This window comes from Crotalus tigris, unplaced genomic scaffold (genome assembly GCF_016545835.1).
Source record: "Crotalus tigris isolate CLP2741 ecotype Arizona unplaced genomic scaffold, ASM1654583v1 scf7180000024382.2542628, whole genome shotgun sequence".
NCBI lineage: Eukaryota > Metazoa > Chordata > Lepidosauria > Squamata > Viperidae > Crotalus > Crotalus tigris.
In genome coordinates, this window is record NW_024100552.1 from 2,406,438 (window position 1) to 2,432,372 (window position 25,935).

Here is a 25,935-nt window from a genome sequence, read left to right on the forward strand (position 1 = left end):
GTCAGTAATAGAACATACCAAGCACAATAGAATGAGAACTGAGTGACTCAAGGAACTGTGGTGAATTACTACTGCAGAAACCCAGCTGCTGTTTGGAGAACAGTTCTGACAGCTGTTGAGGATTGATGGTTCCAGAGATTAACCCTGGATCCCCAGAACATTAGGCAGGCTTGAGGAAGAGTACTAGTAACCGGTAAGAAAAAGAACAGTTCCATCATCTCTCCCCTTCTCCCTGCTGAGAGATGGAGAAGGCTGAAGAAGGGGTGGAACGAAGCCTTTTGAAATAGAATGTGGAGGCTAAGGAGCTCCCAGCAATGGGAGTATTGTTAGGTTTCAGGGATTGGTGGAAGGGACAATTACATAGGGAAGATTAAATAGCTGGTGAAAGCTATTGCCAGGGAACCTTCACCCAGACATGGCTACTGAAATAATTTTAAACTTTCCTGAGTCAAGCAAGATTGCTGACTTGTAACTTGTTCCCTTATTACAATCCTTGCAATGTTCTCTATATATGGCGGCAAATTGGAGATCACATGGAAGCTATAGCAGGTTAGTTACACTTAATTGCAGCTAGACAACTCATGGATCAATCCAATCATGTAGGAATAACAACATTTTTTTTAATAAAAAGTTTTTATTTTCCATTTATTCAACATAATATAATTTATAAGATAAAATAAATTCATAACCATTGGTGCCGCTTGCCCATTCCCCCCAGGCTGCATCTACCCTCTCTAATACCTTCCCTACTTCCCTCCTCTTTCTCTCCTCCCCTCCAACTGTCTTTCCCTCCCCTTCTCCTCTTACCATCCTACTTCTTCCCTATACCTTCCTCCCCTCTCATCCCTCTCAAACACAGGAACGCAGCATAGGGGAAATGCCCAAGCAGCACCTCTCTCATAAACTACCATATCTACATTATCCTTACCCACCCATTCAACTACCCACCCACCCTCAACCCTCCCCCCCTCACTTCCCAGAGCAGAGTACAGGATTATTAATAAGAAAAAACAATATACAATAATAAAAAAAAGAAAAGAAAAAGAAAAAAAGAAAAGAAAAATCATACTTAGCCCTTAATTCCCCTTAAATTACATCATCATAAAGAAATCTTCTACAACATTTACTATAAAATTTACTCATAAAATAAATGAAAGTTTGTAGTCCCATACTTTTTCTGATTATAATCTATCAATCTTCTCCATACAATAATATATCTTTCTTGTGTATGATCCTTCAAATAAGCAGAAATTTTTGCCATTTCTGCAAAATTAGAAACTTTAAATATCCGTTCTTCTAAAGTAGGCAACGAATCTTTCTTCCAATATGAGCCTACTAGTAACCTTGCAGCAGTTAATAAATTCAACATTAAAATAGTTTGTCATTTAAGTCCACAAAAATACCCAATAAAAATAATTGAGGAGTAAACTTTATCTTCCTTTTAAAAATCTTTTGAATGTTCTACCAAATCATAATCCCAAAAGCCTTTACCTTTTTACAATTCCACCAAACGTGAAAATATGTCGCATCCGTATTACATCTCCAACATTTGGGTTGTAAATTAGAGTACATACAAGATAATTTTTTAGGATCTAGATGCCATCTATAAAACATTTTATAAAAAATTTTCCTCAAATTTTGAGCTTGTGTAAATTTAACATTTCTGATCCAAATTATCTGCCATAAATCCAATGGGATCGGTTCCTGGATATTCTGAGCCCATTTAATCATACAGTCTTTAACCAATTCTGTTTCCGAGTCTAATTCTATTAAAGCATTATAAATTCTTTTTATATGGGCCTGATTCTGATCTTTAATCTGAATAACCAAACAACAATTTTGAAGTCATCTCCTTAGTTGAATTAAGCTCGGTGGCTCAATTCAAACTGTTGATTATTACCTTCAATACTCTTCATGGTCCAGAGATACGTTGCTCAAGTCAAATATGTTTTCTAGATGATTGGTCATCTAGAAAGGGCGTGATGCAGGACTCCCATTTTCAGAAGATTCATGTGGGATGGGCCAGGTGACATGCTAGCCCCATTACGAAGTGTCTTTCCTTGGAGGTACAACCTCCTTCTAAAGGCATTTCAAAAGATAGTCATATGGCCCTTAGGCTAGTTTAACTGAACAACGTTATGATGTGTTAAGGGTTTTTTTGAAACCGATTTTTATTACCCATGTGTGATCTTTAATGTATTATCTTTTCTTGATTTTGTTACACTTTTATCAGAGACTGTTTAGACTAGAGCAGGCTATACATGTTGCAAAATAAGTAGATCAATAGTTCTACAATGTACTGAAAGAACCCTCTGGCAGATTCACTGAAAATCAGACAAGATCCTTCAAAACAAAGTATGTAAATCCTATACAGAGAAAGGTTTGGTTTTTAGGTCATAGACACTGCAGTATGGCCTGAAATTTGTATTCAGCATTTCCCCTCCTCATTTACTTTGCAATCTGGCATGGAGCAGTGATCTATCATATTTAGGTTGAGCAACATCATTCTTGAATCCCATATCCCCAGCACTGTAAATGATTGCTTGACTCCTGGACTGTCCATCCTAAGTCATTAGCTATATTCATAAACTACATTATTTGTACATAATTAATTTACCAATGCTTTATCAATTAATCCTATTCATTAGACTCACACAAGATGCTGATCACTAACTACATGAAGGATTTATACAACACACTAAACTGAAATATGGTTAGTCACTTTGTGTTTCAGATGTTGTATAGACATAGCCTTTTTCTGAATTCCTGCCTTGAGTATTTATTAGTATGATAGCCAGATGAGACTAGTTTTCATCCCACAAACCTTTGTTCTTATTCATATTTGTAAAGGGTTTTGCTTGTATTGAACAAACAAGAGTTGTATTGAACAACTCTGATTAGAATGGGCTCCTGCAGTGAAAGAAGAATTACCGGTATTTTGTTTCCTCAACAGTCATGTCCTTTTTTCCTACAGAATTCAATAATTTCAAAGAAATGAAGATCATTATTAAGATATAACAATAAATACAAGTAATAGAGTTGAAGTATGTGTGAAAATAGGCTTTGGGATGTTGATCGTAGGATTTAAGTAAATAATTGATTTCTTAAGTTAGAAACAATGCTAAAAAATGCTAACTTTCTCCCATCAAAGGACTATAGGACAGGATCCAATCTGGATCAGTTCATCCTCAGGGAACTTGTCTCTCACCAGAGTGTGTGCTCAAAGCAGATTCTGGTGAGAATGAAGTGAGGATGGGCTCTAGCACAAGTCCAAAAGCTTGGAAAACTAAACTCATGGTCTCAGTGACCGACCCAGGTTGGATCCTGCAACATTATCCTGGGACACATACTGTAGATTTGCCTTCATTCATGAAATATAGGACAATTCATTATGAATCATTAATTTAAGAAGAGTTAAAAATGCTTGAAATGCATACTAAACAAATTGAAGCAAAATTATCTGATCCTGCAGCAATACACACAAGGATGCCGAAGAACTGTGCAGACAGTGAAATGGATATTAGTAAATAATATTGTAGAACAACTTATATTTGGAGTAACCAATGTCAAACAAGGGATGTACAATAAAAAAATGAAGAATTTATATATGAAACAAATGTTAAAGGTGTAATTAAAGATATATTTAATACTTAAAGGTGTATTAATAAAGGTGTGTTAATAAAGATGCATTTAAAGGTGTAATTAAAAATGTATATAAAGATGTGTTCAGATTGTTATCAAAATTACTATAATAAAACACAATGAAGAATTGTTTGTTGAAATAATATGTCTTATAGTTGATATTACAGTAGTGAAGCTAGGTATTTTATTATCTAGTACAGTGGCCCCAAACATTTTGGGCACCAGGGACCAGATCCGTGGAGAGTTTTTCTGTGGACCAGAGGGGGTGTGGTTTCACATGCTGGCTGCATCCCCCGGATGGGGCTTCACTTGTTTGCGTGGCCCCATTTCTGGATGCCATGGGCCAGGGGTTGAGACCCTTGTTCTAGTAAACTATTTACTATTTATTTTTATTTTTAGTGTGTTTTTATCTGCAATTCTGGCTTTTTTTTAAAAAAAAAATCAAAATATTTATGGTTTTAGAAAAATCAGTGGTTGCAGTATATATTATTTCTAAGCACCATCTGTCCAGACAGAAATAAGCTTTTCAAGTAGATAAGCTAATATTGGACCATTGCATACATTTCTCTGAGAACACACATATTGACTCTTCTCTAATATTTCCTTATTTGACTGATAATAAAACACAAATCCAGCTTCTAACTGCTCTTCCCTGAAATATAGAAAAATGCATTTGTAGCAACTGAATAAATATAATAAAACACAATTGTTTTAATGCCACTCGTGTTAATTATATTGCATTATATTCTAAAATTTTCTAATATTAAATTATTTTTCTCTCAGACATCACAGTGCAATATGTTGCTTCCTAAATGTTAGGCACTTTCATTTATGCAAATTTTAGCAAATCAAAGTATCTCCATTTAAGAAATTATACTTTTTCTCATAAGTTATAGGTAAACCGGATTATGTATTACATCAAATTGGAATGTCTCGTATGGTACAGTATAGTTAAACATTAAATAATCCAGGTAATAAAAGTTGTAAACCTGCAACCTCTCTGTGGCAGGAATTTCTGCCAAGTACTTCATTACAACTTCTGAATTGGTTCTTTTGTCAGTGGAGTGTCTGTCTTTGAAATGAGGAAATAGGAGCTCATCTGGGGCATTTATTAGTTTCAAAAAATAATTGGCGTCTTTTTCCAGAGTTTCAAATTTGCCAATGAAATTATAATTGATATTGCAAGGATAACAAAGTTTGTTAATTTGCTCCCAATGCGTATCCATACCTAATGGCCTATAGGGATCTAACAGATATTGTATAAACTCTTTAAATTGAACCCCTGAGCCAGTTGTCAATGGGTCTGCATTGGGTCTGTATTTCTTAATAATAGCCTTCCCAAATATAGGATGGTAATAACTGTTTGGATGTTCAAACTTATCCCGAAAAGCAGACACCAATCTTTCCATTGGATCACGGACAAATATAATTTTGGTATATGTTTTTAAACGCTTTTGTATCTCTTTTATATTATAACTATCTAGTTTCTTCAAGTGATCTCCATAGTGTACACTGTCATGAGAAATATTAGCAGCAGATTTTGTGAGACCGCTAAGTATCATCAGAATCCTTTTCCAGTTGGAACAGCCTGCTTTAGGAACTTCACAATACAAGAGTTTGTATTTATCTTCTACGTATATTCTAGAGACCATGTGCACAAGAGGTGTCTGGGTTCTGTTTCCATTAACATATTTTTGGCAAATATTACGAAGAAAAAATTTCCGTTTCTCTTGTATCTCATCGGTGGTTTTCCAGTTATTATTCCTATTAAATAATTTATTTTGATAAAACTTGGTGGATGAAAAATTCATTTTTTTGAGCTGTTTAAGAACCTTCTGTGGGTCTTCAGAAAAATTAGTGGTCAAAGAATCTTCTGTTTCCCCGAAAAGATAGGACTCCTGAGAATTTTCACTCTCAATCAAAGCTTTACTGTCTTTGTGAAAATACTTTCCTACAATCCAATTTTCTTTTGGTTTTTTAGATTCCTCAGTAGAATAGCTTCCAAAATCCTGTTAAAACAGAAGAAAATGATAAAGAGTAAAGCCTAATCTTCCAAAGAGGGACAAAAGTGACCAAGATATAAAATATATTTTGCTTTGTATTGGTTTATTTCAAAGCACATTTCTAACAAACATGGGAAAGGAGGCTAAGAAAACATTTTTTTCCCAATTTCAACACCTTCAGATACATTGATATTCTATATCAGAAATGTCAAACTTGCGACATCATGTGACATCATGGAACATATTGGAACTTTTTTCCCATTGCCGGCAATGGGGTGGGTGCGGTTTCATTGTGAGGTGTTCGGCCTACGGGCTGGCAGTTTGATACCCCTGTTCTATATTATCTAATGTTGAGGTTGTAAATGTTCTGGATATACCAGAAATCGAAATAAATTTAATGTTTTTTTTGAATAAGTAAGTTGTATAGAAATATAAAAATAGGATTGTTGAAATATTTGAAGATAATTATCCCTAGGGAAATATCTTCTTTGTTAGATTGGAATTTTTAAAACTGTATAGCATAAATTAATGATGATATTAATAGATGGCTGAAAATATGTACAAATCTGTCTAAATAATTAAGAGAGCAAACTGCTTAGAATAGATAAGATCCCCAATAGTAGAATGTCAATATTGGAAGGAGCTTTTTATTTTATTTATTTATTTAAAACATTTATATAGCCGACCATCTTATATTGATCTCTGGGCTTTATAGATACTTACGGTTTAGCGATAAAAAAGGACAAATTTTTTAAAGAACATATTGTAAGACAAAGCTTGGTAAAAGGATGGAACCTTATAAGAAAATTATTCAGTCTAACAATCTCACCGCTAGTCTCTCCTTTAAATGCTTTTCATGTCAGAGACAACCACAGTTAAGAAAAATACAATTATATAAGCAAATATGGTTCATTCAGATTTCATGATCAAACCAAACATACACCAGGAACTTGGTGAACTTTCCTTCCTTCCTTCCTTCCTTCCTTCCTTCCTTCCTTCCTTCCTTCCTTCCTTCCTTCCTTCCTCCCTCCCTCCCTCACTTAATTCAGAGATTTAATTCCTTACTGACATTAAAATAATTTCTTGTACTTTGTTATATATGGTTAATTTCTCATCAAAGATATACTGAGTATTAGCTTAATTAATTCTTAATAATTCTTTTATCTATTTCTTGTGGTACAGGTAGTCGTCAATGGTTGTAAAGCACATCAGCATGTGACTGGACCTAGTTTTACAACCTTTTTGGTGGTGATTGTTAAGCAAATGCCATGTCATAAACCAACCACCACAGTCATTAAGCAACCACAGTTGTTAAGCAAGCACCCAAAATGTGGCCACGTGACTGGGGGGAGGGGGAATGGATAGCTATTGGAAATTTGGAACTGGATAGTTTACAATATAACTTAAAATGGGTGCTAAGTGACAGGTTGTAAATTGGGGACTATCTGTAATCAGTTTTGAACAGTTTTCTGTCATTTTTATTATTGTTTATAATATAGATTTTTTTTATTCTGAAGTCACATTTCACAGGACACCTGTGTAGTCATCTTAAAAGGATTTAATCTTTTAAAATAGTTTTTAAAACTTGATTTTTAATATTAGAATACAGACATCCTCCCAATGATGACCATTATATTTATTTGTAATAAATAAAACCAACAAAGCATAAACATTCAATCAAATCAAATCAAAACAAAAACTCCAGCATGCTAATAACTATAAGCAGCTTAAAATCTAGGATACATGAGAATATATGAGCAGTTTGGTAAGCTGAACAGCAACAGTTTAACTGAAGATTTGGATGATTAGTTTATCTTAAGCTGGCTCAATTTGTTAAATGTATTGGTACAAGCTGCATTGGATCAGGGAAAGAAATACACAAGAGGCCATTTGAATCAAGAATTTGCATCCTGATGTAAGGCACCACTGACAGATGTAGCCTTCTCCAGATGTATTAGGAACCAGATGTGTCATTAGTTCCTAAGTCATCTACCATAGGTGTTTTATATTATTTATTAATTTCCTGCCTTTTTGTATCATTGTAAGTAACTCAAGGCAATGAACATCTTCCTCCTCCTATTTCCCCCACAACAATAACCTTGGGCTTTGGGCTGAGAGTGACTGGGCCAAAGTTACCCAAATCGCTTTCATGCCTAAGGTGGGACTAGAACTTCCCAGTTTCTAGTCTGCATCATAACGATTGCCTTGAATTTGATTCAGGAACAGTAAGAATGGTTCCTTCAGGAGAGGCTATTATCTTCATAATTGGTTATCCTCTCAATAACTAGTTGGCACATTTCACATTAGCCATAGTTACCAGGATTAAAATTAGCTCTATTATGTACACATTACAAAATCCATTCATTGCATGGATTTCTATGGTTAATTTATTCCTGGCTACGTCTAGTAAAACAGCCAGAGCATCCATTTCAATCTCCATCCAAGGCTGTGGATCTTGGAGTACTTCCAGTAAAAGAGTCACAGCATGCATCCATGGTTTCAACAATCCATTTTGGAGTAGTCCCCCAAAGACATAATTCTGCTGGACAGCTATTAAAGAAAATAATATGCAACATAAAAAACAGGCATGATGTTACCTGTAAATGATCATTTTACTGTTGGATTTCTGCTACCTGTTTGGTTGCCTATAGGCCTTCATTGATGTAATTGTTTATAAGATAAATCATAAATATCTAGATACAGATTTTTGTGTTATTTCTTCTCATGTAAAAATGCACAGTGCATAGATTTTATTAACCGTGCAACTGAAAAATATCTAAAAATGGTCAAAATACCTGATTAATCATCTGCTGCTGCATTTTTTCTGCAGTCCCTGAAAAAAAGAAAAAAGTTTTTATTTCAGAGAAAGTGGCCATATCAGTTTCAAAACAAGGTCAAGGGGGAAAAAAACGACCAGCTTTTAGAAGTGTTTGAATCATTCCTGTTGGATTTTATAAAATGGCTTTTAGGCGCGTTAGAATAATGATTTGTCCCATTTACAGTAGGTGAACTATTTCTGGTTCGATATCTTCATCTCTTGATTCTGTAAGATAGCCATCATCAAAAATACCTCACAACAGGTCAAATAGAAATACACCATTACAATGTCAAATAGTTTGCATTTTATAGTTCATATTTTACAAAATAGAGAGAATAATCTTTCACACATGAATAACTCCAAACCATGTCATGTGACGTGTCGCGACATATCGTGACTTTTGTCACATTGTTGGAGCTGGGGTGGGCGCGGCCTCCGCATGATGCAACTGGCCCATGGGCCGGCAGTTTGACCCCCTGACTTAAGGTATATAATATATGTTAGGCTTTGTCATTGGTACTCTGGAGAAAGGTCAGCTAATGTGGCAATTGTTGGGAATAGAAGCAAGAGAGGAACTGACAATGGGAACAGAAAATTCCTTCCAGTCTCTGATGACTTAGACATGGGTGAATAATACCATAACTCAAAAGTGTGGTATTGTGGAAGGGGCAATGTCAACTTCTTACTAAACAAATTGGTTCCTTTATCTGGATCGCTAGTGTTTACAGGGCTGTATCTACCTTTTCAATATATATTAAATTATGAAGAATCAGGCTTAAATATACATTCTCCATTCAGGCAGAAAACTAAATGGAGACAATCATCATCTACCATGCTATTCAGAAGATAAATGAGGAAGAAATCTTAGTCATCTTGAGCTTTTAAAAAATATAATAAAAATAAAATAAATATGTTCAAAATCAAGTAAGTTGATGGGATGAAAAGTATTACACTGTTACAAGTAAGAAAGTAACTTGCCTAATGATCTCCTAAAATAATAATCTTCCTAAAAAATAAACCAAAATCAAGATTATTTATTGCTTTAGGCTATGACAAGGATTGCCTCTTTATGGTAATTACTTTCTGCATAATAGTATAGCATTTTGTTTTCCTGCTTTGAGAAAGAAAATCAACATTATTCAGGCAGACTTTCAGTAGGCAATAGAGTTCACTGAGAACATCATTGTGAAAATTCACATCTTGAGGCTACTTTTTTTAACCAAATAAGGCACTCTCTTTTTGGGAGTAATAAAAGATTAAGGCAAACGTATTTTAAACAACCTTTAATGATGTACAAGATGCGAGGAAAGACCAATGTTTTCAATCTCTACTTGGTTCAACTCTATTTAGCTCAAAGGTTTGTGGACTTTGAATACTGATGCTTTCCTGCTTCCCACTACATTTGTTTCTAGGCTATTTTTATTCACTTTAAAGGAATTTTAATAACTTCGTGTTGACAACATAGACAGCTGGGACTAAGAATTAAAGAAAAATTCACTTGCTGACTTAGGAAGGAAGTGACATCAATGAGTTTCAAAAAACAGCCAAGAGGGAAAATCGAGTTTGTATGTTTATGGTCTCCCATTTTGTTGTTTTGACAGGATGCCTACAAATGCAAATTAGATGATCAACTTTATAATATTTATATCAAACCAACAAAGAAATGATGTAACTATACAATTAAGTTTTGATAAAAAGTCCACTGGCATAAGGCCTTGAACGCCAAAAACAATTTATTCCTTGGAAATTATTTCTGTTAAGATCCATAACTGTGTTAATACACTATCATTTTGCAACAAAGCTGATCCAGAAATTGTATTTATATTTGCAGGTTTGTTGATATGAACCTCTTAGTGCTAATATCAATATAACTTCTTAACCTAAATAATTATCTACTTATGTCTTGTCATATTACTAAATCTGTTTCATAGTTACAGTGCTTTAATATTACCACTTTGTAATTTATTGTAAATCAATATAAACAAATCAAACAAATCTTCCTCTTGTGGAAGCTTTCTGTGAGGGTTGAATGAAGAGTATTACCGCCACTTCCATAACTTAGCTTAAATAACATATTTTAATAAATGAAACAGAAGAATAATTCTTGAAATGAGCTCTTATATTACCTGTATTGACTTTTCCATATAATCACCTGCCAAGGATGGATAAGCTTCTTAAAGGCATCACAAAAGAACTCTATTCTTTGTCTTTTCAACCAGTTCTTGACATTGCTTTCCACCTCTTCATTTCAGTTAAATAGATGCCCATGAAGGTACTCTTTCAATTTTGCCCAAAAAGTAGAAGTCACATGGTGCCAAGTCTGAACTGTATGATAGATGGGATAAGATTTCACAATTGCTTCATGGGTGGCTTATTAGGTATAAAGCCTAAGCGCTGTCATGTTGCATTAAAAATTCCTTCTGGTTCTTTCAAACTTTGCTTAATTGTTTCAAAGTGTTGCAATACAGTGTTGTGAGTTGATAATAGTGTCAGTTGCAAGGAAATCTATGTGAATAACATCCCCCAAAATTGTAAACATTAGTTTACATGCTAATATCTGGTTTTGAAAACTTTCTCCATGGGTGAAATTTTGTGATGTTATTCCATGAACCAATGCTTTAGTTCTGGTTAATAATGATCAGTCCATGTTGTGTTGGCTGTCACTATGTTAAGGATTCCTCATCTTCATTCTTGTCAAGATAACAATTGCAGGCAAATTTCAATTCTTGAAGTCTAATCTTTGCTGTCAACATGCAAGGAATTCATCTTGCACAAATCTTCTAGTATTGAAGAACCATCAATATTGTAATCCATATGTTCCTATGAGATTCCAAGCTGGACAGCAGTTTCCATTTTAGTGATCTGCTGATTGTCCTTAATCAGCTCATGTAAAACTTGTTGGTTGCTGTCACAAGATATCCTCATTCTTGATCACACAAATCAGCTTTTCCTAGTTCACCAAATTTACATTATGTTGCTCCAGTGACACAAATTAAAAACATCAACTTACAATCACAAATGAGCCATGCATGACTTTATGACCATATTGCCATGATTGTTAAGCAAATGACTGCATTTGTTAAGTGAATCACATGGACATTAAGCAAATCTAGCTTCTCCCATGGACTTTGCTTGTTAGATACCCCTTGGGAAGGTTGTAAATGTATGCCAGCAGCCAAGTGCCATAATTTTGATCACATGGCCATGGGGATGGTCAGGTGTAAAAACTGGTCATAAGTCATTTTTTCCAGCGCTGTTGTAATTTTGGACAGTTGATAAATGAATGGCTGTACATTGAGGTCTACATGTACTCACTACAATCTTTACCATAGACCAGAGATCCCCAACCTGTGGGCCATGGCCTACTACTGGTTCGTGGCCTGGTTCGTGGCCTGAGTGGCTGGCCAGTGAGCATGCGTGTGTACACACACTTCTCCCCACTCGTGCTAGCATTGCCCCAAGGGTTGCACAGGTGCTACCATTGTCAAGAGGGTCACATGAGGGTAATGCGGGCACTAATGTCGCCGTGAGGGTTACATGGGTGCTAGTGTCACTGCAAAGGTAGCTATGAGGGTTGCACAGGCACTAGTGTCACCATGTGGGTCGCAGGCACTAGTGTCAGTGAGAACATTGCACATGTGCTCATGGCCCTGTTTGCATCATGCACCTGTTCATGGCCCCATTTGGAGTGCACACACAAAACCCTGTTCGCATGTGCACATGCGAGTGTACAAGCACCTGTCACTCCCTTTCCTTCTGGGCTGCCAACCAAGAAAAACAATCTGCATTTGACAGAGAATTTCAACTGGAAGGGTTGTTTCAGCAATCAAAAAATGGTGCATTGCTTAAGTGGCACTGATAAATATTTATTACAGGTATCTAGTTCATCATCAACAACAACTTTTCTTTCAATTTCTGCCAACTAAAGTTTGCAAGAGTGAATGCAGCCAAATATCTTGTGCTGACCCATGTGTGCATGTTCAGTTTCTGGCTAATGAAGACATTACAAATACTACAATCTACAGCAAAATAAGATTCTTATTAGACTGCCAAAGGGGCTTTCCCGTGAATAGATGTTTGGAGTATATATTCACTAATGCCTTTGTGAATAAAATAAGGAAAACTGAAATTAAATTTCAACCATAAACCAACAATTACATTAATTCATTTTTTTAATTCAGCAGAATAAAATCCTAAATTGAACCATTTTTACTGTGTACTCCCAAAAATGATCAGTAATCACAAATCAGAAGGATAGAATTTGAGAGCACTGAAAAGAGTATTTCATAATTTCTAACATGTAAGATGAAATTTGGAATTTTGGGAATGATAAATCAATTTTTCCATGTCAATAAAAAAGCAACTACTCTCACTAATTTAAAAGTTTCATTTTGTCTACCAAAACCTATCCATCAGAAAAAGGCACAGAGAAAAAATTAGATAAATTCTCACACATGTGTTTTCCTGTTTCTTTTCACAGCAGTTGCTCTTCCCAGCTAGGAACACTGTTGTTTCAACATGCCAAGTTACTCTCCCCTGGCTGATACAACTGAGAGTATCTCAAAGTAAGTATGATGAATTCCAGAGCCAAGTAACGTATCAAAAGCTCTTGCCTGATATCCTTCCTATTACTCTTATTATAAAAGGAAAAGAGAGAAAGAAAGACAACTTTCCTACCCAATTGCAAGACTTTTACTGTAATTTATATAGTGTCATGTGGTGTAATGTGGAACAGCAAATCATGCACCTGTTATATGTGTGGACACATTCTCTTACACTGATCTATGAACAGTCATAGTCTTTAAAGTAACAGTCTATGTCAGGGGTGTCAAACTCAATTTCACTGAGGGCCACATCAGCATTGTGGTTGCCCTGTGTGTGTGTGTGTGTGTGGTCAGAGTGGGTGCAGCCTAATGGGTGGGTGTGGCCTACAGGATGGGCATGGCCAGTTCTACATCATTCGCATCAAGGGTGCCTATGGGGGGCCTGGCCAGGAGTGGGACAGATCTGAGGATCTCTGGCAGAAGGGGGTGAGACCGGGGCAAGTGCCAAGGCATGGTCCACTGGGACAAGTGCCAAGATGGCCACCACGAAATTGTACATTGGCTCCCACTTGGCCTGGGCGAGGGCCAAGGCAGCGGGGGCCATTCTGTCACTGTTTCCAGGATGGCTTTACGGGCCACATAACACCACTTCACGGGCTGCATCCGGCCTCCGGGCCTTGTGTTTGACATGTCTGGTCTATGTCATGGTGCTGGAAAATGGACAATGAAGCAAATATAGATCCAGACGTGAGTATCATCTATCTAAACTGCATTTCCTTCAATGGAATAAATGCCAAGTGAATATCTTCATGCCTATCATGTTCTGATTAATAAACAGTGTATAACTAGAATGAGGCAAAGGATCACCTTTCTGGTTATTAGGCAGTAGTGCCATTTTTCCTTTTTTTCTGCTATGTACCCCCTTTATTAATAGTTTTTATCATTTCATAAAGTAACATAATTATCTGGAAGTTGGCATTTCAGTTTGGCATTATTATAATATATTTATGTAATTTTTATGACATCTTTCTATCTACATCTCCTTAAGATCTCTATATTTAATTTCAGCAATGAAGTATGATACACAGCAAGCCAATGCAATTACAGAAAAAGACTTTTTATTTGTGTATTTAATATTACATGACTGTAATTCCTTTTCCAGAATACTACTATGCCAATAAAACAGTTGTAAGAACATGAGTAGCAGGAAAAATCTGATAAAAGGGGCTAATAATTTGAATATAAAAATATTCTCTTAAACTTAAAAGATCAATAGTCTCTACCTTTTAGGATAAAATATCATAGTGAAAGAATCAGCAGTCAAAACAATACAATGCAGATTAACACTTGATGGAGTGGAAATGAAAAAACTGTAGTTCTTAAACATGGGCTACTATATGTCTGTCTATCACTTTGATTTCAGGCTTTGGGACCATCCTGTAAAGACTAATATCTAGCTGGAATAAAATTTGACTAATTACTTGGATAAATCCTTAATTTGACAAACTTGCACAGGCTAGTGAGGAATTTAGCCATAATACGTAAAACCAATGGTTGAATCTTCTAAAAGGGAATAAACAAGGACTCAAACTGCCAAACTCAGCTTTTATTGAACGAAGTGGTAAATTGCATTTGTAGGAAAAGTACAACTGAATGCAAATACTTTCCCTGATTAAGGTGGCAAGCAGAGATTAAAATATTGAAAGAACAAGCTCAGTGAAAAAAGCTGTAAACACATTTTAATTTCTACCACGCATCTGAGTTTTATTAATATACAATAAAGAAGCATCATCCAAGGCATTTCATTTGTTTTGAAATACAAATGCCTAGAAAATGGAAACAAGCCAATTCCAGGCATAACTTTTAAATTAATTCTTAATACATAAATTTGAATGATTGTGCCAACACTACACAAAGACTTTCAGCAAATCAACTGCTGCAAGGAGATAATGTTACCAACATTTTGCAAAGCTGCATTCTGACCATTTTGAAATACAGACTCAGCTGCATTCATAACAAATAACTTGCTAAAGGTCATCCATGAGTGGAAACATCAGTTTTGTAAATGCAGGAGATCATGGTGGTATTCTTTTACATTTTGAAGTTCAGAGACATATATAGGAAGGTCACAAGTAAAGCAAGTTTGCTTTTCATATGAAAATAGAGAAATTATAATTTGAATTGCCACAGGAAACAATTACTTCAAGAAAGCAATTAGTTTAGGATGCTCACATTTTTCTTCTCCAGTGTTGCTGATTAGCACAATGTTTCTCAACCTTGGCAACATTAAGATGTACGAACTTCAATTCCCAGCATTCTCAGCCAGACTAAGAGCACATGATATAGTTCGATGGAGTGCCTTTCAAAAACGAATAGAGGGATTTGTTCGGTTTGGATAATGTATTGAAAAAGCTCAAATGAAATAATATGAACCATTTTTTTTGCCAGCAAATTGTCCAATCTTTTCTTTACAATCTCATTCTGCTACCATAAATCGGGGCAAAGCACTCACTTTAAATGCAGTTTCATTCCGCAGTGTTGTCAATCAGAAACTGTCATGAAGTTGTGAAACTGAAAGACGGCTATAAATGCAACTTATTTGTAAAGCAAAACCATGTTGAAAAGCAAAAGACAAAAATCAAGTTACAAGGCAAGAATCAGAATTCAGAAAAACTATCTGACTTAGTAGGGATGCGGAGTGAGATCAGAGAAGCCATATGAATTGTTGCTTTTGCATTGGTCTATCACAAGCTAACTTTTTAAAATAGTAGACCCAACAATACAAGAATGCCTTATTAAAAAAAAGTTCACTTTTATTGCCTTTTAGTCTCAAGTATTTTTTTGCAGTAAGCACATTTTCTGAATCTGTATCCGCTGAGCATATGCAGAAGTCTGATAGCATGGAAGTTTCCACTAGATCTACCTGAGAGTTATTTTCACATTCAGGTTGTGCTGAAAAGAGTCAGGATTAGAACCTTTATATATCCCAACAAATGGCCTGAGTCAATATGAAAACAGCTCTACAAGAGCATCTTTTGAATAAGTGTCTATGGAGATTCTCACTCATCCAGATGCTGACTGGTTTTTCCAAACGTGCTCTCAGAGTTGAAGAGGCTTCTGGGATGAGAAGCAAAATGTCTTCAAAGAGAAAAAGGGGCGTTGTCTTACCTGAATGCCTTTTCTCAGCATGATGATGGAGAATCCACGGATGGGTTGTCTTAATCTATCTGCTCCAATTAGACTAAGTCTGAAATTTAGTACCGCCCCCTCTGTGCCAACTGCACCCCAGTTTTAGGCTAAGGCGATACTCAGACTTTAGTCCGACGCATCTGAACAATATGGGAACCAGGCCAACTGACCTAATGGGAGGGAGTGGATTCTCCATCATCATGCTGAGAAAAGGCGTTCAGGTAAGACAACGCCCCTTTCTCCAGCATGATTGGATGGAGAACCCACGGATGGGACATACCAAAGCCCTGTGTCCCTAGGGTGGGGAATTAGATTGGGCCTGGGTCCCATCCGATGTTAATGCGTGTTCTAGAACCTTGCGGCCAAATGAAGCCGTAGAAGATGCATATATATCCATCTTGTAGTGACAGACAAAGGAAGAGGGCGATGCCCATGTTGCTGCTCTACAAATTTCCTCTACGGAGGCCTGAGTACACCAGGCAGCTATAATAGCTGCGCCCCAGTGGAATGGACCGTGATATGCCTGGGATCTCGCAGTGACTGAGTCTGGTATGCCAGAGAAATACAAGCTCTAATCCACCTGTGTATTGGGGGTGAAGAAACCCTCTGACCTAGTGATGAAGGGTGATAGGACACAAACAGAGCCTCTGTTCTGTGGAAGGATGAGGTTCTCTGTATATAACAACATAAAGCCCTGGGCACATCCGATTTTTTCCACTGAACCTCTATGTCATTAGATGGATTAGGACAGAAGTCTGGCAAAACTATTTCCTGAGATCTATGATACAAGGACTTAACCTTAGTCACGGAGGAGGGGTCTAGCCTAAGAGTTACCCTGTCCTTATGGAAAGTACACAAGTCCTTCCTCACTGAAGAGCAGCCAGTCCAGAGATCCTTCTGGTTGAAGTTACATCAACAGGAAGTGCCACCTTCATCGATAACTGTTTGAATAAACAAGTGTCAATAGGTTCAAAGTGTGAAACAAGAGCCTATAAAACCGGATGAAGATGCCATGAGGGGTATCCATGTACAGTTGATGGGCTGGCGTTGTTAGCTCCTTTTAGGAAGGAGCATATCATAAGGTGATGTGTTAAGGATTCATTACCGCAGGAAATAACTGTGGCAAGTGTTCCTACCTGCCTGCGGATGGTGCTTGTAGAAAGCCCCTTGTCTAGACCATCCCTCAGGAACTCCAAGATAACTGGCGTTGAAACCGCCAAAAGGTCAATTTTGAACCGAACACCAATTACGGGAGCCTCTCCACGTGGCATCGTATATTGTATTCGTCGAGGGTTGCCTGGATTGCTGAATCATAGCTATGACTTTCAACGAATATGAGTCTTGGCCTAAGTCCTGCCTCTCAAGTGCCAGACGGTTAACTGGAGCCTTTGAGGGACTGGTTGGCGTAGTTCCCCCTGAATGAGGGAAATGCGATTTGCTGGGACCTTCCCTGGAAGGGATGCGGAGAGCTCCATTAGGTCGGCGAACCAAGAGCGTCTCGGCCAATGTTATGCAACCAGGAGGACCTGGTTACGAAGGATCTTCCTGATCGTGGCAGGAAGGATCTTTTGCGTTTGCGAAGGATCTTCCTGATCATGGCAGGAAGAAGCGGCAGAGGAGGGAAGGCATAGAGCAGTTCCCTGGGCCAGGGACTGCGGAGCGCATCTGTTCCCTCCACTGATGGAGATGGGAACCCGGAAAGGAATCTGGGAAGTTGTGAGTTGGTGGGGGAGGCAAAAGGTCTAAGGTTGGGGAACCAAACCCGTCCACGATCTCTCTGAACACCTTCGGATCCAGCTGCCATTCGGAATGATCCATGGTTACTCTGCTCAGTGAGTCCGCCTGCTGGTTGGTCACTCCAGATATGTGCTCCGCCCTGATGGAGGCAAGATTCAGTTCCGCCCAGGACCCCAGCAATTTGGCCTCCTGCATGAGAGGCCTGGACCTTGTCCCCCCTTGTCTGTTGACATGGGCTTTGGCTGTAATGCTGTGAGTTAAAATCAGGACATGTTGGCTCTGTACTATATTGCTGAATCTCTTTAGGGCCATATGTATGGCTCTGAGTTCCAGCCAGTTTGTCTTGTTCTTTAGGTCCTGTTGGACCACCGACCTTGAGCTCAGTGCATGTGGAGGTGTGCCCCCCACCCAAGCAGGCTTGGGTCTGTGGTAATGGTAATCCTGTCTGGTTCTTTGAATTCTGCTCCCCGTGACAGCGCCGGGGAGTCCCACCATCGAAGGGAGTTCAACACCGGTCATGGAACTCGGACCTTCTGGTGGGATGTGCTGGTGTGAAGTCTCTGAAATGGAAGGAAAGGCCACTGTAATTTTCTGGCCTGGAGGTGTGCCCATGGCATTTGCATGCAGGACCGTCTTCACCAGTAGCTGTGATAGGGAGGCCAATGTGCCTACTCTGTCCCTTCGGATCCAACATACAAGGGTCTGAATAGAGTTCCGTCGGTCCTGAGATAGGTAGACCGTACAATTGTCCATGTCTATAACAGCGCCCAAATGGAGGAGCCGGGTTGTTGGTACAGTATGACTTTTCTAGAAATTAACAGAAAACCCGTGCTCCTGAAAAACCTTGATGGCTAGGCCGAGGTCTGACTGAGCGTTTCGGAATGATGATGACTGAATTAGTATGTCATCTAAATAGCATTGAATTCTGATTGGAACTTGTCTAAGGTGAGCTGCGAACACCGCCAGTACCTTTGTGAATACCCTCAGTGCCGATGAGAGGCCAAATGGTAGGGCTCTGTACTGGTAGTGGCGTTGGGCATAGCTGAATCTGAGGAATTTGCTGTGGTCAGATAAATGGAATGTGCAAATATGCCGCATTTAGGTCTATTCAGGTATGAGAGTCACCTTGCCTGATGTTGGCCAGGACTGATTGAAGTGATTGCATCTTAAACTTCTTATACCTCAAGTAAGGTTTAGACCTTTCAAGTCTAAGATTGCCCTCCAGCCCCCCGAAGTCTTAGGGATGATGAAGAGGTTTGAGTAAAACCTTCGTCCTTCATGGTCAATTGCTTGTATTTGTAATAATGAGCTATGGCCTCTGACATAAGATCACTCCTGGACCTGCTCGTTGGAATAGGGCAAGAGCGGAATTTGTCAGGTGGTTGAGAACAAATTCTAGTCTCAGACCTTGGGTGATGGTGTCTAACACCACGCATCTGCAATGGTGGCTGCCCAAGTGCTGGAATAAAGGGCCAGCCGGCCTCCTAAGGGAGATGAGACTGTGAGATCACTTGCCTCGTTTAGAGGAACGGCCCCCCGCCCCTCGAAGGGGCCGCTTGGCCTGGATCTGTGGTCTGCTTCTGTATGCTGAACGATCCTTGAAAGGAATAGAGAAATGCCCGGGCCCAGTCCCAGGATGGAGGTGGTCGAAAGGACTGTCTCCTGTAATTGTTCTGTGACATGAGTTAACCAGAGTTTTACGTTTGTCCTTACCTTCAGTTAAGTATGGTTCTAGTGCCTTACCAAAGAGATGTCCACCTGTGTAAAGTTTAGAGGCCAGACGTCACTTGGCCTTGGTGTCTGCTTGCCAATTCCTGGGCCAAGGGAGCCTTCGCGCTGAGATGTCTGCAGCGATGGTCCGGACAGTGTATCTAGCCATGTGCCGAGAAGCGTCGGCTAGGAACTGGGATGTAGCCACTAACTTACCCAGATTTTGGTGAGCTCTGAGCTGGTCTGGAGGGATCCTGTCCTGGAGCTCACATAACCCAAGGACTGAAGCCCTGGCGAAGAAGGCCATGGATGTTGCTGCCTTTGTTGCCCAGGCTGATGCCAGATGGGACCTACGCAATGCGGAGTCAATCATTTTATTCTCTGCCCTAAGTGCCTCATCTATATCCCCAGGATGTTAGCATTGGAAAACAATGAGTTCAATGGTTCATCAGTCTCAGGAATCTCCAATAGGGAGGTCAGGGAAGGGGCAACATTGAATAATGTCTTCTCTACAGTACCAGGACTTGAGAGGGGTCCTAAATTCTCCCATGTTTTTGAACTATATTGAGAAAAAAGGGGATATGATTCTGAGAGGCTGAGGGCTCGGTATATATGGCATGGGGACCCTTGGATGTTGCAGGTGGGGCCTCCTGCTCTTGAGAGAGGTTTGCAGTTGTGCAGGCCCTGATTAGCAGGGAATTAAAGTGAATGGTCAAAGAGACCGACAGGAGGGGTGGGGTCAGATGAAGTGATACCTTCGTCCTCTGACATAATCAGGCCCGATGGTTCAGCCCCTGTTGATTCTAGATCTGATGAAGGTTCATCCATGATATCTGGAGATTGGGAATGATACATGGATTGTGGGGGTGGCTGTTGGGCATTGGAAGCCATGAATTGAGCCACAGCCTGGGCTATCATGGATTGAAGGTAATCCGGGTTTAGAGTCTGGTTCTCAGGAGGGCGAAGCCCTGCTGCAGTGGGGTGAATGTGGCCTGAGGGCCCAAATTAAGGGTATCCTGGCTAGTCAAGCCTGTCCCTGGGGCAGCCCTTGTGGCTGATTCTAGTTGGGAAATTCCCCTGGGGGGGAGACCAGGCCCTTGGGGCTGAGGCACAATGTGAGGAAAGGGGTTCAAAAATGGGCCTTCCTGTTTTGCCTGTCTGACCTGGGGAACCTCCGTGGATTAGTGGTTTCCCTGAGTGACTTGGCTCGTTTGGAGTTATTCTTTCCACTTGCCTCAGTAGGATGATTCCTCTTGGCCGGCGATGGTAGATTTTTCTGCCATGATGAATCTGGTTTGGGCTCAACCTCAGCAAAACGACCCCCCCTCGGCGTTATAGCTTACTAAGGGAGCCCAGCAGAGATGATCCGGCCCGGTGAGGGGGGTGGGCCATGGGAATGAGCTGGCCCTCCCCAATCCAATCACTCTTGTCCGGTGATAAGGTTGATCAATCTAGAGGCCTCTGTCTCAACTTGTCAGAAAACTGCCTTCTGGAATGATCCTGCAGGTGTCAAGCTCCCGAAGGCTTGACATGGAAACGGGGAAGGGGGGAAGCAGATGACATCCCACTAACCTCCGGATTCGCCGAGCCGTACGCCGTTGCAGCCGAAGTCCAGGCCAAGCGAAGCTTCGCAGGAATGCGTCCCCGGGACCCGTTTTCCCCAATGGCCATGCGGACGAGGACGGTCGCAGGTCCGCACGCGAGCTCAGACTCTTCCGAGGGCCAGCTGTTACTGGCAACCCGGAAGTCTGGTGGCGCACCGGCACGGGACCAGAACGGGACAGTTTTTCACATACTAAGGAACGGCACGGGGCCTTCCCAGAACTCTATGCCACTGCAGGCATATCCGGAGTGGGCGAGGGGAGGGGAATACTTACCAGACGGGTGGAGCGGCGAGAGGGGAAAGCCGGGTGGTGGGGAAAGCATACGGGAGCCGGTCGCGCAGACAGAGGGATGCAAGGGTGGGGTTCCGTCGGTGAAAGGGGGAGCACAGGAGAAGGGTGGGATGTTTATAGGGTTTAGGCGGATGTCGGTTTGGGGCTGGGGGCGGGGAATAGGGTGTGGCAAACAGTTATAGAGCACTGGGAGGAAACCACTCCCAGTGCTGACTTCTTTTCATCTTCGAAATAAAACAGTCGATGAGTTCAGTGTGTACCGGTGTGCCTGTGCTTTTATTTATGGACGACAGCGGATACACTTGACAGCAGGCAGTCTGGGCCTCTGTAAGTTCCAAAATGGCGGCCGGGAGGTAATTCAAAATGGCGGCCGCAAGCTCTGCGTGCCAAAAACGGCCGTTAGAAAGGAGGCCTTGAGGCCTGAGGCCTAAACTGTGATGAGCCCTCGTTCCTGAGACTCGCCTGGGCTCCTAGCGCAGCGGAGGCCTGAACTGCGGTGAGCCCTTGTTCCGAAGAATCGCCTGGGCTCCTAGCGCAGCGGAGGGTGTTAGGATGGTCAGCTGGGAGGCGCTGAGGCTGGCCGAGGCCGATAATGCCTCCAGGCCTTGCAATTAGGTGAGCTGAGAGAGGCTGAGGCAGGCTGAGGCCTAGTAAGGCCTCCAGGCTCCGAAAATTGGATCGATGCCAAAAACTTTCTCCTGCTGCTGGGGCGGTCTGCTGAGGCCGAGGGACCTAGAAAAGGCTCCCTCCAGGCCTGACCAGCCTCGTCGTCGCTTGCGGAGCCCTCCAGTCAATTGGCAAGCTTACCCCTGCCTCTAAGGCCTCCAGGCTCTGGTTAGAAGAACGGAGCTTCTGATGCAGAGGAACGGCCCGATAGGAGATTTCTCTTGCTTCTGGGAATCCAATTTTCAAGCTGATTATGAAGCTGAAAGGCTCTCAAAGGGAGAAAGGGAAAGTTTCCCCCCCCCCCAAAGGGAGGTTCATCAGCCTGTCAGCCTGCTAGGCTACAGGTTGGGATGATCACTGAAAAAAAAATTTTTTTTAAAAAAATTATCAAATCTATTAATAAAAATGGTTAGCACTAAGCTAAAGGGAATAAAATAAAATAGGAATACACAGTCTTCTGCTCCAGGAGCGAAGAAAAAACGCGTCTTAGAACAAAAAGACTAAGTCTAAAACTGGGGTGCAGTTGGCACAGAGGGGGCGGTACTAAATTTCAGACTTAGTCTAATTGGAGCAGATAGATTAAGACAACCCATCCGTGGGTTCTCCATCCAATCATGCTGGAGAAAAGAAAGTCCAGTTGTCTTGTGAAAAAGCACCTTCTGGAAAATCTTTTGAATAAGCATTTTAACAGCATTTTAAAAAAACTATTCAAATGGCAGAGAAAAGTCTGTATTATGCCCAAGATCATCTGCAAATCCTTGGAAACAGCAACAACAACGAGGTTATCCTTTAATTCTTATATGAATACTCAAAGCAAAATGAAATTTCCTAACAGATTGTAGAAGTGTTTCACAATGTGGCAGGCTAGTTGCAATTTTTCTTTGAAAAGGGCACATACCATGAAGCACATTAGTCTTAAAGGATTTAAATGATATCTCCCTTTTCTATTATCTTTAATATTTTTTATTAAACTAGTTTCTATGGGAGATATTTTGAAATGTTTCGAGTTGGAAACATTTTGGAATATCTCAAGGAACACAATTTAAGATTGTCTAGCAGAACAGTTTCTTGCTTTGCTGGAATTAATATTTCCCATTATGCTTGAGTCACTGTAGATTCCTGGCCCCAAAGGGAAGGTGAAGAAATATTAAAATGTCTGAACATGCTTGTTTGCAGTAGGCAAATTCTTATATACTTAGTAGCTGAGTTCCCTGAACCTTGGAAAATGAATGTTGAGATGTTGATCAGGATTTTTGTAGACTTTTCACAATATAAGATTTGGAATTTAATTTGCTATTTTAAGTGAATTATTTGTTTTGTTATTGTTCTATGTTTAATGCTATAATACTTATGCTAGTGGAATTTTCTCCCTTGTGGTCATGACTCAAATGTAACAAGAAGGCAGCACCATTTGTGAATGAGACAAATCCTTTATCTGATGATTCTCTATCTGGAATAGAAAAATGTTTCAGCCTAGGCCTGGATTTAAGCATGCAATCTTTGCAATCAAAAGCATGTGATAAACATGACTGAAGAATCTGAAAAATGATTCTGAGACCAATGCATAAAAAAAAGAGAATAAGATTGAAAAGCAATTTTAAGAAGGCCAGTTTTAAGAATTCTATTCACAAGACTCAAATTCCATGACTGACTTAAGTTTTGCAAACCATGGATTAAAAAAAAGGCAATTATGATGTTTAGTCTCATTTTTTAAAAAAAACTAAGATACTAAATCAGCAGTTACTCTTCTTAGCTGAGTAAGTCAGAATAAAACTATTTTTCTATATATCTCACACTGAAAAAATTTTTGTTCTTCAATTTCCATACATACCATTTCTCTATACTGGTAGAAATAAAAAAAACCCATTTTTTTGGCCATGTGGCACTTATTCTTATGCACAGAAGATAAAAAGGAATGAGTAGTATTAATTATTCATCTCCAGTATGATGACTTTAGTTACCTTGATAAATAGCCTTCTTTCTTTATTAAACTGTGTCATTCAGATGTTTACATCGGCTTGTTTTAAACACTGTTTCCCTTTGGATTAAAAAGAGAACTAACTCCCAAGACTAAAAAATAAAAGAAACATCTTCACTAATTGTGACATGTTATCATGATTATATGACACAGTATTGCCTGGGGGAGAAAACCAATTTTATAAATCTAATTGTTCCTGAACTTATATGTTGCTGGATTTGCTATTTGGATTATGATTCTGAGTTTTTTGTACTGGTCACTCCATTACTTTTCTACCATTTCAGGCGATTTATATTTCTTGAAAATATACTTTTTGGACTATTCAGGATATAAAATTTTGTGGAATATTTATTATCACTGCGATATTCTCTGAAAATGATTTGGATGAAATTCTTTGGATGTTGTATGAGTGAGTACCTCTCTGATGTTTATTGAAGTAACCTGATTTTTTCAGGCTTTTAAGGGGACTTTAAGGAAACTATTAGTTAAGTTAATGGTTCTCCAGAGGGAAATTTTTTCCCCCCAGAATTACATAGAACACTAAAAATATCATGTTACTTTAAAGAAGAACAGAGACGTGCTGTGCTGAAAAACTTCACAAAGAATATTTTCGATGCACAATCTTACCATTCAGAATTGTATTTTAATCATGGTTAAAATAAGGAAATAAACTGAGTTATCAGTTTTTTTCTCCCCCAAGTCCTGCCGTGGTATATCATTGTGATGGGAGGAGTATTCCTGGGAGGGAGGGATGAGAAGGTGGGAGGGTATATAATCCGGGCTGGGTCACACAAGGCGTGAAGGTCATTCCAGCTGCCCAGCTAAAGCAATCAGTCATTTATACTGGGCAGCGATATATAGGAAGATGCTGGAGGCAGGTAAGTATTTTAGTGACAATGGCAAAGACATCAATATGTACTGTGTGGGAGAAGGCAATAGTAAACTACTTCTATATTTTTACCAATAAAACCACATGGATAGAAAATATAAAATGATTGATGACATAGTGGGAGATGATGGGCCCCTCAGGTCAGATGGTACTCATGCTACTGAGGAACAGCCGAAGGTCTTTCAGAGTACTAATTGTGTTTATGACATAGTCATATTAAAGCCTTTGGGATGTCTATTGCTGATGTTGTCATACAGGAAAATAAAATTAGAAGCTACAAAGGTAGAATTACAGTAGGTTTTGTGAAAACAACGAACGTTGGAAGGTTCAATCGAACAAAAGGTAAAATGCAATGGCTTCAGTTAGGATCAGTGAATTGAAATGGACTGGGATTGAGCACTTTCAGGCAGAAGATCACACCATTTATTACTCAGGGACATGAAAACAGAAAAGAAACAGTGCTCCTTTTATAGTTAGGAATCATAGAACCATAAACCTAGAGGGGACCTTGGAAGTCTTCTGCACCAATCCCCAGCCCAAGGCAATAGTTCTTATACCACCCCTGATAAATGGTTGTCTAATCTTTTGTTGAAAAACTCCAGCGTTGGACCACCCATAACTCTGGAAAGTAAGCTGTTCCACTGAGTAATTATTCTCACTGTCAGGAAATTCCTCCTTAGTTTCAGGTTGTATTTCCCTCTGAAAGACTTCCATCCATTGCTTCTTGTTCTGCCCTCATGTGCTATAGAAAATAAACTGACCTCCTCTTCCCTGTGACAGCCTTTCAAATATTGGAAGACAGCTATTGTGTCAACCCTAACCATAAACAGACCTAGTTTTTTAGTTCTTCATCCTACAATTTAA

The 25,935-nt window shown here is 39.5% G+C and overlaps 1 protein-coding gene and 1 long non-coding RNA gene across 7 annotated transcripts in view; one reads left to right on the forward strand and one right to left on the reverse strand.

Moving 5' to 3' along the window:
* The window catches only part of LOC120301411, a 64,321-nt gene that overhangs the window by 1,627 nt on the left and 36,759 nt on the right, over positions 1-25,935 (forward strand). For 2 of the 3 annotated variants that reach the window (XR_005554888.1, XR_005554889.1), the window contains exon 2: positions 12,944-13,028. This is a non-coding gene — a long non-coding RNA (uncharacterized LOC120301411). The remainder of the gene's footprint in view (positions 1-12,943; positions 13,029-25,935) is intronic. The other variant, XR_005554890.1, reaches the window with a different exon arrangement.
* The window catches only part of CHST9 (carbohydrate sulfotransferase 9), a 60,952-nt gene continuing 37,170 nt past the window's right edge, over positions 2,154-25,935 (reverse strand). For 3 of the 4 annotated variants that reach the window (XM_039328625.1, XM_039328624.1, XM_039328626.1), the window contains exons 3-4: positions 8,441-8,478; positions 2,154-5,651 (exon numbers count right to left, since the gene is read on the reverse strand). In XM_039328625.1, coding sequence (XP_039184559.1) covers positions 4,533-5,651; positions 8,441-8,478 — 1,157 coding nt within the window. In that variant the 3' untranslated portion in view covers positions 2,154-4,532. Of the gene's footprint in view, positions 5,652-8,440; positions 8,479-10,589; positions 13,346-25,935 lie in introns of those variants that run through there. The other variant, XM_039328627.1, reaches the window with a different exon arrangement.